This window comes from Schistocerca americana, chromosome 5, assembly GCF_021461395.2.
Source record: "Schistocerca americana isolate TAMUIC-IGC-003095 chromosome 5, iqSchAmer2.1, whole genome shotgun sequence".
Classification (NCBI taxonomy): domain Eukaryota; kingdom Metazoa; phylum Arthropoda; class Insecta; order Orthoptera; family Acrididae; genus Schistocerca; species Schistocerca americana.
The window spans coordinates 645,828,042-645,843,281 of record NC_060123.1 but is presented as its reverse complement, the minus strand read 5'-3'; the positions used below and the strand labels follow the sequence as shown (position 1 = coordinate 645,843,281).

Here is a 15,240-nt window from a genome sequence, read left to right as displayed (position 1 = left end):
TGTCCTTAATACACAGACTGACAAAAAATAATCAAATGCTTACTTCAAAGGAGACTAATATCGTAAATATAGTTCTGTATAATAAATTAATTCCAAAGGCAAATAAAGTAAAAGGCTGGAATACTGATAAAGGCAAACTTTAAAGAAATTAAAGTGAAGATTAAAGAAAATGAATAGTAATTTTCAGATAATAACTTGGAACGGAAAGAAAGATAATTATCTTTATTTAGATACGAAAAGCAAGTTTACATTTTATTGAAAAGTGATTAATTACAAATGAAAAGTTATTCTATTTAATTCTGAAAGATTGAGATTAACGAACTAGTTTATAATGGTAAAATTTCAGTACAGTCAAGGACATTATTATAATTATCGTTGACTGACAAAGAGAGTTAAACAATATTAAATTATATCTTTGCCATATAAGCGCATTCTTCAGGACACGTAAAAATTTAGAACGTTCACACTAATAGGGTGTATTTACGATTATTCATTGAAGCTTTAAAAGAGGAGGAACTACAAGAGGCGACGGATCTATATGACGGGTTCATATGTTATATATGAAAGTTATCGTTTCTGGTACTTATATTGTTGAGAAAATGTTTAGCTGTGTTGTCAAAGCTTCACTTTAGGTTGCTGTTGTTGGTAAAGTAAATACATCATCCTTACTCCCCGTAGACACACACATTTAGTATTTTCATGGTGACTGATACTAGCTTTGGTGGTAGTTTTTTCGAAGTTAGTGAACCCTGAGAGCTAAATGCGCTTTTGTAATTAATATCCATTTATCGGACAACATTACATCACGAAAAGTGTTACTGTGTCCATTCTTTAGTACATAGCGATGTCGTAGCTAGCTGTAGCGTGATTTACAGCGTGAGAAGCTGAATATCAAATCTTACGTGACGTCGTTAATACAGACGACTATCTCAAGATACACAGATTACGTCGAAGAGTGTAGGAAGGCCTTGTCAGGACAGCTTATTGTAGTATTACAAGAGTGAGGTACATTGTCCGACGTTGCTTTTCACCTACGTATTGCAGTGCTGTTAGAGCTTGTTCATACAGTATTTTCTCTACGAGTCAGTGGTGTCTAAAGCGTGGTGCAATGCAAACCCAGTTGTGACGCTCACCTGCTGGCAGTTTATCAGCTGGAATTCGATTACTGCTGCTACCATTATTCTTCTTTTCCCCATTTTATTTTATTCAGTGCAATATTGAACGATTCATTATAAAATTTAAATATATTTTAAAAGTTCAATTTATATGTGTAAGTTAATATATTCAGTTTAGTTACTATCACTAACCTTGTAAGTCGAAAGTAAGTGTTAGTAAAAAAAGGATGGTATACGAGGACATTTAATATGAAACGTATGAAAAGCGTTGGTTTTAAGTCAAAGTTGAAGCCTCATGACTGAACCACAAGTAAGGGCAACCGCTGCCTCGTACAGCAACGAATGAGAAACACACCTTCAAAAGATTCCGTGCGCCGTCGCTTCTGGAAGATTACTTACGTCTTGGCGCAGTGACAGTAAAAAGTACGTATGTTAGTCCTGTGGACATGGATTGTTTCCCAATTTAGGTATTTGATGTTATTCAGAGTTAGATAAAGTAATTTAATATCCTGTGTATGTTGTAATATATGCTCGGCCTCCTGAAGTAGTGAATCTAGCTTTACTACAACCAACAACAAAGATGTTTTGTATGTTCGAAAATCGATGCACATTACGCGAACCGCATTGTCCACGTTGTAACGTCTGTTGATTTATCATTTTTCCCGGAGCACTTCTGATTCAGTTCTGTAGGGCGCCAGCAGTTTTCTAATGGTTTCTGTGGTGTCACCGCCAGACACCAACCACACTTGCTAGGTGGTAGCCTTCAAATCGGCCGCGGTACGTTAGTATACGTCGGACCAGCGTGTCGCCACTATCAGTGATAGCAGACCGAGCGCCGCCACACGGCAGGTCTAGAGAGACTTCCTAGCACTCGCCCCAGTTGTTCAACCGACTTTGCTAGCGATGGTTCACTGACAAAATACGTTCTCATTTGCCGAGACGATAGTTAGCATAGCCTTCAGCTACGTCATTTGCTACGACCTAGCAAGGCGCCATTATCAGTTGCTATTGATATTGTAAATAACGTACAGACAAGAGCTACATTCAACATTAATGGATTAAAGTTAAGTATTCCACCATCTGCGTCCGTTTTTCTAAGTTCTAATTTCCTTGTCATGTTCCAGACCTCACGCCAGCCTGCGTGAGCTTAAACGCGTTCCTTTCGGCTTCCTCTAACATTAGTGGGTTTGCTCTCCTGCCAATCCACAACAGTTTCATTGGGGATTTGGAATGGTAAATCATGAATGCGCGCCGTGGTCAGTCCGAGACCTATGCCTTTTTACTGTTTGCTTTCAAATGATCACAAACCAGGGTGTTTCTTCCTGCATGAGTCGTCTGTAAGTTTCTCCCTCAATCAGATCGTGATGAACAAACGTTTGTATTGCTTTCGGTCTGTTTTCTTCTGTTTAGACAGGACATTGTTATACAACACGTTGCTCTGAAGGTTTAGATCACTAAGCTGTTTCACGAAGTGTCAGAATACTTTGAGATTCTCAGAAACAGTGTTGCTATGGTACGGCTGTTCATGTCGTGGATTCTTTGCATTGCTCCTCAAGTACGAGTACAAAAACAAGTTGCTGTCGTAGTTTGTGTCTCAGTGCCGTATGTTTGGACCTGTGTGTGGAACATTCCTTTTTCTGTATTTTGCAAAATCCGTTATTAAGTCTGTTGAGGGTGACCTTGGACATTCTTCGGCAACATATAGTTCTTAATTATTCTCCTACGCGATGGGATGTAAGAGAAACTGAGAGAAAGTCCTTTACGACAGTCTGTGAATGTTCCCTTTGGGTCCCGTGGACGACGAAACGAACCATATCTGACACAGGTGGAGATGTATTTGTGTGTGTGTGTGTGTGTGTGTGAGAGAGAGAGAGAGAGAGAGAGAGAGAGGGGCGGGGGGCAGGGGGAGTGAGATCTTTTCAAACCAGTATTTCCCGTGTTTGCCAGGACTTATCCATGTTGGCAGGAAGGCTGGAGAGTTTTGAGTCAATATGGTACTGTCGTGGCTAAAAGCATATTTTCAGCGCACTTAAACAACAGTAGGAACAGTTGCAGACATTCAGTGATGATGATTGCAATAACTCTGAACAGAAGATCTTGAAGCGTGTCTTCTTTCGCTTCGAGCCTGTTGTTACTAACGTTAATGTATAAGGGAATATAAAAGCAGAAAATGTGTAAGATCGAGGAATCGGAAACACAATATTATTATGTCTTCAGTTTCATACAAGATACATATTAGACACAGGGAGCATGCAGTGTGATTGTGGAGGTCTCATAGACCTAGTCCCTGTGGAAGAACACGCGTACGACATATCCGGGTGAACCTGAATCACTGACAAAAATTCCAGAGATTGTTCAAGGACATTTCCTAATTATTTTGGTATAAAGGAGCCGTGATCTCTGGTGGATTGTCACAGAGTAATAATTTCATTATGACTTATTCGTTTTGTTATCCCAATCACCAGATATTTTCAGTGTAATATGGATACAAAGCAGAAATGGGATCAGGTGAGAAATCTGTAATTATTACTGATTAAAAGAAGGCAGCTGCTGTCAGGTGCGAATATTAGAGAGCCATCGGTATAACAAATTGGTGTCAGAATGCTGACACGACAAATTTGCAGAAGAATGGAGAAATTGGTGGAAGCCGACTTTTTTTTTTTTTTTTTTTTTTTGCGATAATGATCTTACGACTTAGATTGACTGAGTAGAGGCAAACCCATTTTTAAAGCGCTTGTAGATTTAAAGAGTGTTGGCTGGGAAACCGTGAAGGTAAAAGGGAAAGAATGCAGTTACTGAAAGTCCTAGAGCTTGTACAGAAAACAGACTGCAGTTACCAGATTCGAACGGCACAAAGGGAAATCGGTAGTTTAGGAGGAATTGATACAGGGCTGTAGCCATTCGTACATGTAATTCAGTCTGGATATTGAGGCAGTAAAGGAAATTAATGAGATATTTGGAACGGAATTAAAGTTCAGGCAATTGTATGTGGCGAACAGAGGGAATTTGTTTACAAAATGAGACACTGACCATTTTGATGATTAGGCATTTAAATAATTAACGATGACGGAAGTAGGTATGATATAGAATGCGGACTGGGAATCGCAAAAGAAGCATTTGTGAAAAAGATAAATCTCTTAAACAATGAATATAAGTAATTTAGGGTTTGTTTCTGGAGGTATTTATGTGGAGTGTAGCATTGTATCGAAGGGAAACGTGGATGATTAAATAGTCAGACAAGAAGAGAACAGGAGCTTCCGAAGCGTGGTGCTACAGAAGAATGCTGTAGATTTTATGGGTAGGTCGAATAAATAATGAAAGCGTGTAATTCAACTGAAAGAAGGTATTGGTTGATATGAGACATTCACAGGAATCAAGGAATTGTCAGTTCGGTAGTGGAAGGAAGTGGTGGGATGGGCGGCGGTTTCTGTACGTGTGGAGAGGTGAAGACGTTTGAGCACAGGATAGAGTAGCATTGGGTTCTGTACTAAACCAGGCTTCGACTGAAGACCTCAACAAGAAAACGTCAAACGAAATGTTGTTATTCTCTAACGAACCACCGGAGGCCATCGGTCCGTTACACCAAAGTAGAAATTATCACAAAAAAGCTTGGAATTTTTTTGGTGGATTCCCAGTTCACCCTGTGTATCACAGTTTACTATCACAAGTAACAGAATCTACAATATTAAATGAAACTGCGTCAGTCTACTGAGAGCTTCTTGAAGGAGCCCGCTATTCCGAACAAGTCGTCGGCGTAGTGGTTATCAGGAGGCCTCTTGCTCTCGTCCGAGATGTAACGGTCCTGCTCCAAGAACCAGTCTCGCATCTTCTCCGTTCTTCTGAAGAAATCATCTGAAATAGAAAGTTACATTCAATTTTTCAGATAGAAGAAAAGTTATTCGTACAAGTGACAGCTAAACGAATGCATCTTTGTCTTCGGTGATTTTAGTTTTACGGGCATTACGCTGTGGTCCAAGGTATACTTCTCTGCCAAGCGTTTCGTCTTCTAACGCTGAAGACATCATCAGAAACCACAAAAATTCAGATACCAGTAAACACTTAAATGAGGTGACAACATCTTGAAATTATAGTGAAAAAGAAACAATTAAAATGAAAGCTTTCCTCCCATTCGCGATTCGCATTAAATGTCACAGGTTGCATAAGCATAGTACTAAGAAGAGACAGATCCGACACCGTTTTTTATCTAACAAGAATGATGGGTGGATTTGAGCACTGCATATTATACTATCGCCGCTTGCCACAGCAGGAACATACAGCGTGCGGAAAAACTATTTGGCCAAAAGTGTAGGGCACCAAGACCGCAGCAAACAAACGAATTTGAGTATAGGAACTAGGGGCGCAGTGACATATTTTCTGTGCTGCACGAAAACTGACATATGGACGTCTTTACTCAAAATAAAACGGAATTCATAGAAACAGTACAGGTAAACAATTTGTTTGGACTCACCAATCGTCACGATGAGAACAAGAAAACTCAAATCACGTGATACATGGGAACTGTACCTAGCTGTCATACCACACAGCGTTTCTTTAAAAATGAAAACAATCACATATCCGTGTTTGATGTTTCAGTATGTCTTAAAAAGGTCAAGTAAACGAAAGATGAGATTGATATTACACAAAGAGTACCTACAATTAACGTAAGTATGTCGTAGCAAATGTCTAAACTGACCCCCGTTTTCACTGGACCCCTATTTCCTATGTTCAAATTCCTTCGTTTGATGCTGTCTTTCTGCCCTACACTTTCAGTCAAATTGTTTTTCCGTACATGCGCTCTAGTGTACATCCGTTCAAGTGTAGTTAAGAAAGACAAAAAAGAAGCATTAACACCAAGCTTAAGTAACACAAGAGCAAGTCAAATGAATTCGCAATTGCGAATAAGGACTGCCGTCAGCTGTAGAACGGAATAACGACAGTGAAAATTTGTACCCGGTTTTCCTGATTATCGCGAGCGGTCGCCTTACCATTTTGCTTTCCGCACACGACCAACAACCCTATCGAAACTGCCATATGCCGCCAACCATGCGTCTACGACCTGTACTCGTACATCCATCACGTATTTTCCCGTACAGGTCAGACACTGTGCTTGAAAGCCGTTTGCCCGGTATCGGCAGATAAATAAGATTTTGCATGCCTGCATGTCCAAGGAGCTTCGTATCGTAATCAGAATAACACAAGCACTGCAATATCGTACAAGAGCAACTGTCGTCTGAGAAGTACAGGTAAACTGGCAGCAGCAGATCGTGTGCTCTGCGACTGAGATAACCACCTCGTTCGTTTCCCTATTGCTATGGTTTAATTAAGATCCAGTGATTACAACTCTATGACGTGCTGAGACGCCACATAAATTTGAAAGCACAGAAACAATTTAAATAGAAAAGAAGAAGAATCGAAATTACATACGTTGTGAACGTTAGTGCTAAACAAGACAAACAGCTCCAATTCCTCCCCACTACAAGCTCCGCAGCATACGCCAGCGGGACTCCGCCATATTAGGCAGCGGTCTCATGACGTCACGAACCTACAGTTGCGTGGATATGTGTCAGCTTCCTGAGTTTGTTTGAGCCTATAGTGCTATCTAAGTCTTTACATGCTCTGACAATGCCTCTAGGACTGTAGGACGAAACTTTTGGCCAAGTGCCAAGAAATGTGCCTTTTACAGTGACATAATGGCCATAAAATAGAATTCACCAAAGGCGGAAATACCGGTCGTGAAATCTTGGCTTGTATGATAAGTCGAAAAAGTGTTGGTGGAAGTCTCAGATACTGAATTTTTACGAAGACCTTTCGAATATTCTTTCTGCACCGGAAAAATCTCGCAGGAAAGGGGTATGTAATGTGGTCGCAACAGGTAAGGTGACTGAGTGCAAAGCATGTCTTATTGGATTTGTACATACCACTGCTTTCGATTTCTTTGATTGGTGGACTCGGCACGTGTAAAGCTGATTACTGTCCCACGGATTTTCCGACACAGGCAGACATCAAGATCTACAAGGTATTAAGTGCTTCAAACTTAGAAACCAACTGGAAATTCAAATGGTTCAAATGGCTCTGAGCACTATGGGAGTTAACATCTACGGTCATCAGTCCCCTAGAACTTAGAACCACTTAAACCTAACTAACCTAAGGACATCACACACACCCATGCCCGAGGCAGGATTCGAACCTGCGACCATAGCGGTCACGCGGTCCCAGACTGTACCACCTAGAACCGCTCTGCCACCAACTGGAAGTCTGCGGGAACGTATACAATGTGGTACAAAAGCTAGGGGCCATACCGGCCCATTCTAACCAATCAGTGTTGGTTAGGCGCAGTTAGAGTCAGATGTCTATGTATCTTTCGTTTAACTTAGCTTCGTCTGTGCCACAACACCTTGCAACTGTTGTCAGTAGCGAGGTGACCGTTTTCTTATCCAGTGAATCTGTCCTCATGCTACCAAGGTCTACAGACCAAGTTATACCAGTAGTTACAGCTGTCGATTACACACGTTATGGACTATGTTGTAACAGCAACAGTAACAATGGTTACATGATGTGGAAGATACTAGACATTGATACTGAAACTGCCAACGAAAGTGATCCTGAACGCAATAGTGAACACGATACTGAGTCTGAACTTCATAATTATCAGGTGATGATGAATGTCAACAAGTTATTGAAGGAACAAAACAGATCACTTTCTACGGGCTCAACCGATATAACTCAGTCTGCAACCTGTGTGTGCATGAATGAAAATTTATTAAAATTCAGGGTTTGTCAAACTACCTTGAACTGAAACTTACCTGATTAATTTTTCTTTTGTTTTATATTTTGAACACTAATGAACGTAAATTTTCTCTATTTTTAAGCACCAAAGGTATTATTTAAAGTTTTTTCTAGCAGTTGACATATACATTACAATCTGAAACTGGGCAGAAGTGAGATATTAATTTTGAAACAGGCCATTGTTATGTTTAGATTCTATAAAGCTGTTTTGATGTCAATAAGTACCAAAAAACAATGGAAATTGTCTGTGCTCATTGCTTTATATTTTTGTCCGATTGCCTGTCTAGAAAATGCAGTAATAGTTTTTATGTCTATGCCCGGCTCCGATACCGACTGAGTATTACATCCATAAACAGTGACACGAACGCTCCTTTAGGCCGGCCACTGTGGCGGAGCGGTTCTAGGCGCTTCAATCCGAAACCGCGCTACGGCTACGGTCGCAGGTTCGAATCTTGCCTCGGGCATGGATGTGTGTGCTGTCCCTAGGTTAGTTATGTTTAAGTAGTTGTAGGCCTAAGGGGCTGATGACTTCAGATGTTAAGTCCCACAGTGCTCAGGGCCATTTGAACCATTTGAATTTTTTAGCTCCTTTACGAAGCAATGAACTAACTATTAGGTGAGTTAAAAACCTGCTGTTACGTTTCTTGATGTAGTCATAAGCGAAATAAGGAAACACTGCCTGTTTTTCTCTGCCTGCGTGCATAATGTTTGGCTTACAGTCTAGTACTGTTGCGCGACCATCACTGCAATACCGTTTTGTGTGCATTAAACCGATTTCTGACGGCGCTGTCTCGCTGCGAAAACGCGCAGTTTTTACTCACTCGTGTCCTTCGAGACTAAGCTGTACACCATTCACACAGATTGTGATGTTAAAAGAGTGCATAGAGTGTATGCCCTTCCTTTAGTCACCACTATGTGTTGGGCTGATGTCCCCATTCCCGTCAACACAGTTACCGTCGTTAGCTATAGTGATTACTGTTATTTTACGTGCAAGTGTTAGCTGTACGACTAACAGGTCGCACGTATTTAGTGGGGTCTCCCATATTTTTAGTCTCATTTTCTTCTCTCTTCCGTATTTTTGAGAGGTCTCCCTTATATTACGGTTTATCCGTATTTTACGTAGTTCACAATTTTTGCATATTTGATAATGTTTTCCCTCGTGTTTTATAAAGTTTCATTTATTCATTTATGCCAAAATTCAAAGATTATTGCTCCCAAATCAACAATCGACATTTCCAGTTTATCATATCTGAATTGTCTGTTTTTCATGTGGTAAGTCTGGAGGTTCCGCGACGATATTTTCCTCTCCTGCTTCGGTAACGTGAAGACGGGCAGTTCGATCCCAGTCTTGTGTGCAGTTTGTATTGTATTCGGTACACCTGTTTAACTGTGGGCAGGTAAAGTGACGACGAAGATCCCTCGAAGACACTACCAAATAAGAGCGCTCACTATATCTGGTGAAAACATATTTTTGGTTGGGATCAGTAAAAATGACATTCATAAATGTTTATGTTTCTTTATGGCAGTGTTTTTCAATCTGCGGGTCAGTACCCTCTGGGGGTCCAAAGTCTTGCTCGGGGTGTCGCAGTCGCAGGAGCAATTACAATTTAACCACTTTAAATGATACAACAAGAATTTCCAGAGTGGCTTTATTATGATGCATCATCAGCTATGGCAGAAACGTAATGAAAGCACATTGTAAAGTCATTCAGGTTCAGTTGCGGCACTTATTTGTAGTAATGAACATTAATTTAGTTTAAACCTGTTGAACACGTCAAATACGCAAAGACTTGTAGCGGCCGGAAGTGACACGATGCTTTTCGAAATCTTCGATAACTGCAGTATGGAAATAGGGCAGCAAGGGCCACTAAGTGCTGTACGGACTGAATTAGCGAGTTCTTTTACTGAGAGGTTTGTCGGGAGACGGGAGGGATCACAATACCCCCAGGGCAGTACGGCGGTGCGGGTCCAGAATTCCGTGCAGTACTGACAATTTAGCTTTCGTGCCGCTCAACTATTGTGGTAAAATATTACACAGAACTTGAATATATCGCTCGTGGTGAAACGTGACACAAAATGATTGCAACAACACACTCACAGCTCACGTGCAAGACTTCTCACCATGGTTGCTAGAATTCATTTCAACTCCCGTGTTTCGAACAAAGCAATATATCCCTGAGATTGGCATCAGTGAGAGAAGGCATGAAGTATAGCAATTTCTATCGATCTCATCTAGGATGCTTGACCTCACGTCAGATTGAATATTTTTTTTTTTTTTTTTAGTACGAAGTCGACGTTGCTTGGCGCCTAGTTCACATCTCATTTCCTTCGTGTTGTTAATTGTGATTTCGATGAAGTGAACCATTGTTATCTTGACAGCGCTTTATACAATTAAAAAAAATCTTTTGAATACTACTACAATACATAGTTTATAGTAACATATACCAGAAATTGTAGCAACTGATTAAAAAGAAATTTTGTCTTCTTTTGAAATTGGATGAACGCAAGTACAACAACCAGCCTAGTACAAAAAACGTAATCTAAGAAAATGGAAAAAAACCTCAGAGCCAATATCAGTTAAATTAAATAAATCAAATTACTATCAAAACCACCTTCATCAACAGTATTTCACCATCAAATCCGTTATAAACAAAAATCTATTGCAATTACATAACTCCTCGTTTAACATTAATTCCGAACTGAAAAGAATGTAAGACTGTTAACGATGAATAAACGCAAAACCTGAAACCTTTTTTTCATGAACTGGTAGACAACTAAGTGAAAAAGATACAGTAAATAACTTGGAGAAGTTCGAAAGAAGACCTACTTCCTTACAAATTGATTATACAGTGGAATCACGCTTAACGAGCATAATTCGCTTCTGGGTCTTACTTGCAACATGAAACACTTGTTATGTGAATCATATTGCTCTTGAGAAATCCACATAAAAGTAGGGCACAACGTTCCATTCCGAAAGGTACTAATAATATTTGTAAAACAGTAAATTAATGTATAATAGTATACATCCTTTTTTACCAGAAAGTTTTCTAAAGACGATTGTTTTTGCCTACTGTTTAAAATGAGTGCTAAAAGCAGAAGACGACTAGTTGAAAGAAACATCTCCCAACTTATTGGTTTATGGACAGCTTTATTGAATTCGTGTTGCTTATCGGCAGACTAGTCTCAAATGGAATTCATAAATAGGTATTTCAACACCATGAATTAACATGAGCCTTCCAAGTTAGGAGAGCATCCAATATCGTCACAGAGAGTTTGCAAATTCGGCAAGGAGGACAAAGTGGATGTACTGGAAATAACAACTAAGGCGCAAGGAGCACCGCTCACAGTACACCTGAATACAGGAATATCGGCATCATTGTCACTGATCAGAACTTCTGCTGTACACGGCGGAGCGGTCTGAGGCGCCTTGTCACGGTCCGCGCGGCTACCCCCGTCGGAGGTTCGAGTCTTCCCTCAGGCACGGGTGTGTGTGTGTCGTCCTTAGCGTAAGCTAGTTTAAGTTAGTTAACTAGTGTGTAAGCTTAGGCGCCGATCACCTCAGCAGTTTGGTCCCATAAGTCCTTACCACAAATTTTTTGTTCACGGCGGAAGATCATACATCAGCGTGTGACTTGTTGCCCAACTACAGCCGCTGAAGAGGTATCTGAAATTGTGGTGTCACCGCCAGACACCACACTTGCTAGGTGGTAGCCTTTAAATCGGCCCGCGGTCCGTTAGTATACGTCGGACTCGCGTGTCGCCACTATCAGTGATTGCAGACCGAGCGCCGCCACACGGCAGGTTTGGTCTAGAGAGACTCCCTAGCACTCGCCCAGTTGTACAGCCGACTTTGCTAGCGCTCGTTCGCTGACTACATACGCTCTCGTTTGCAGAGACGACAGTTTAGCATAGCCTTTAGCTACGTCATTTCCTACGACCTAGCAAGGCGCCATGTTCAGTTACTATAAGTATTCTGAACAGATAATATTGTGAATCATGTGCCGTCAAGAGCGACGTTCATCATTAATGGATTAAAGTTGAGTATCAAAGTAATTACGTCCGCTTTCTGAATTCTAATTCCTTGTCATGTTCCAGACCTCACGTCAGTATAGTTCTTCCCTCCTCACGCCAGCCTGCTTGAGCTTAAACGCGTGCATTTCGGCCTCCTCTAGTAACACGGTGTTGGCTCTTCGGCCAACACCACAGAACTGGTTACCCAAGACTGAAAATTAAGGCTCTGAACAGACTCGATATGCGAATCGTAGCCCGTTAAGTGATTCAACCTTATACAAAATTACGTTGTGTATTGATCGTTATGCGAATCACTCTTTATAGAAGGTGTGACTGTACTTTGTTCATCATAATAATACGCGGTCCAGTCACATTAATGCCACATTAATGTTCAGTATCAGCGTATGACAACAACTCACAGACCGCAGGTGGCAGCACTAGCAGTAGAGGGTGTATAAAGCGTGGCTCGGCGGCGGGAGCAAGTGCGGAAAACAACGCAGAGCGGAAACGGAGCCATTTATCTGACGTCAAAAACGGCTAATTTAGTAAACTGTTCGAATCTCGCCATGGTTAAAGCGTACTGTGCATGACAAAATGTCGCTATCCAAAACTGGCACCGAGGTAACTGTAGTCCACGGCGGGCCATAAACGGAAGGGGTGAAGAAAGGCTATGGGCGAATAAATGGGCAACTGTTGGGCAGATGACGGCCCAGCTAAACCAAGGGTCTACCGGCAGTGACTCCTCAACGTCGGATCAGTGGACGTTGCTGCGAATGGACCTCCTCAGCAGACACCTAGTGCATGCAAACACGCTGACTGCTGTTCATCGGGGACGAAGGATGTAGTTTACACGCCCATACCGCAACTGTGCGTCCACAGAATGGCTGCAGGTAGTCTTTCCAGATGAATCACTTTTTACGCTCCATCGGACAGACGGCAGTGGGCATGTACGACCCTGGAACAATCGCGGGAAGTGTCCAGGTCGGAGGAAGAAGCGTTATGGTCTGGGGAACGCTTTCGTTGCCTTCCCTGGGTGACCTTATCATTTTGGAAGGAACAATGGAACAACACAAGTATGCGTCTGCCCTTGGGGACCATGTACACCCCTACATTCATTCCATTCTTTCCTCTGTACGTTGGCATCTATCAGTATGATAATGCAAAGAGTTATATAACTCGCAGTGTGCGTGTGTGCTTCGAAAAGAACCAGGCTGAGTTTACAATACACTTCTGGTCACCAAACTCCCTAAGTTAAAACCAGTCAATCTGTGGGACTCGATCTCTTCTCGCAATGGATATTCGACCGACAAGCCAAATGCAGCTGGCTCCAGCGCTGGTAGCAATGTCCCTGTCGGTATCTTCCAGAACTTAGGTGGCTCCCTTCTCACATTGCTAGCAGTGGTCCGCTCTGCAAGAGGTGCTTATTCAGGTTTGTAATAAATGGTCAAATTACAGTGACTGGGCCAAGTAACAATGGTATAGAGATTAGGCTACTTATCCTTCCACATTTTCTATCATCTCATTGTCATTTCTTTCCTGCGGTGCATAAACCACACAATCAAGAGTAAAGTCAGCAACCATAACGGTAGGATTCAGTGATTATTAGCAGATAAACAGTGCTTTACCGGCACAACTGCAATTTTATTATTAATGACCACCGTCTGTCATTTGAATTATTTTGAATCATGTTTTACACTTCTCGGGATACTATTATTTCTAAAATTTTTCAATAACAGGTTGACACCAGAGAATCTGCCATTGGTGCAACTTAACCAGAATAAAAATACAACAGTTTCCATGCAGAGGCTGTAACTCTTTATTTATAAACAGCTTGTCGAATAGTGGCTCTATTTTTAAGACATAAATTACCAAATCGTTTTATTATTGAAGCCTATGCAGGTAAGAATTGGCGAACGCCACTAATAATTTCAAATTTTCCCTTGCCAGCCGTAAATATTCATCTTCTCTCTTCATCCAAAAGACTACAATCTCTTGCGAATTAAATTCCATTTTAAGCATGCTGTCAGCAGCAAAATTTATAAGCGTTTCTTTCATCCTCATGCTCAGACGAACCAGTTCAAAAATGGCTCTGAGCACTGTGCGACTTAACTTCTGAGGTCATCAGTCGCCTAGAACTTAGAACTAATTAAACCTAACTAACCTAAAGACATCACACACATCCATGCCCGAGGCAGGATTCGAACCTGCGACCGTAGCGGTCGCTCGGTTCCAGACCGTAGCGCCCAGAACCGCACGGCCACTCTGGCCGGCTAGACGAACCAGTTGTAATGACACATCCAGAAAAGCATTTACAATCCATCTATGCCCGTTGCCAGCTTCAGAGTTCATTTCTGCAAAGTAACTTAATAGTTTCTCTTCCAAATTATGCAAACTTTGTATCGTTAAGGAATGCGAGAACTTACTACAACCGACTGGTCGATTGCAGTTTCTTCGACACTCTTCTGAATGGAAGGGAAACACTCAGACATCATCTTTTGTAAAGACATTGACCACAAACGAAGTTTTGTAAGGTACCATTTGATGTATCCCGTTCGGGCTTTTATTTAAAAATTTTAGGTGGTTAAAAGATCAGCGAGAAATGCTAATTTTAATATCCAAACAAGGTCACAAACATAATTTGCTTATCTCGATTTAAAACCTTGTAAGAACATTAACAATTCATCTTTTAGTTCCGGAACTCGTGTAACTACCTTTTCTTTGGAAAGCCACCTGACCTCTGCCTGATAAAGGAGATTTTGGTGCAGCGACTCCATGTCCTCCCAAATGATTCCAAACAGTCGAATTTGCAACGCTGTACCTTTAATAGAGTTCACAAATTTTGATCACCTCTTTAAGCACATCTTTTAAATCAAAAGTTAAAACCGTAGCTACCAGAACTTGCGATGAAGAGATCAGTGTGTCCACGAATCATCTGATATTACTGATTCTAATTTCAGAACGAGCCCACTTTTATTGCCATTCACAGCTTTAGCACCATTAGTAGAAATGGCGATACATTTGGTCCAATAGATCTTGTAGTTTCGAGGGCTTTCTAAAAACATGTCGTGCAAATACTGGTCATTAGTGTTCGCAGACAGTGCTTTGCAAAATAAAAACATATTTTTTTCGAATACGATTTTCATCCGCTACTATCACTCGTACCAAGCATGGAGAGCTGTACAGATCTTTTGAGAAACTTCTTCATTTTATGCTGGCTCGGACCGAAGCGCAAACACGGTCTTATCACGTCCGTACTCGCTGGCGTACTCGTAAAACTGACTGAAAGGAGTGGACATGTGCACCTATGCGACCGCTGACCAGTTCTCGC

At 41.3% G+C, this 15,240-nt stretch overlaps 1 protein-coding gene across 1 annotated transcript in view; it reads right to left on the bottom strand.

Moving 5' to 3' along the window:
• Positions 1-3,295: 3,295 nt before the first annotated feature.
• Positions 3,296-15,240, bottom strand: part of LOC124615271 (retinol-binding protein pinta-like) — a 115,424-nt gene continuing 103,479 nt past the window's right edge. Inside the window, exon 7 of the mRNA XM_047143019.1 lies at positions 3,296-4,967. Coding sequence (XP_046998975.1) covers positions 4,816-4,967 — 152 coding nt within the window. The 3' untranslated portion in view covers positions 3,296-4,815. The remainder of the gene's footprint in view (positions 4,968-15,240) is intronic.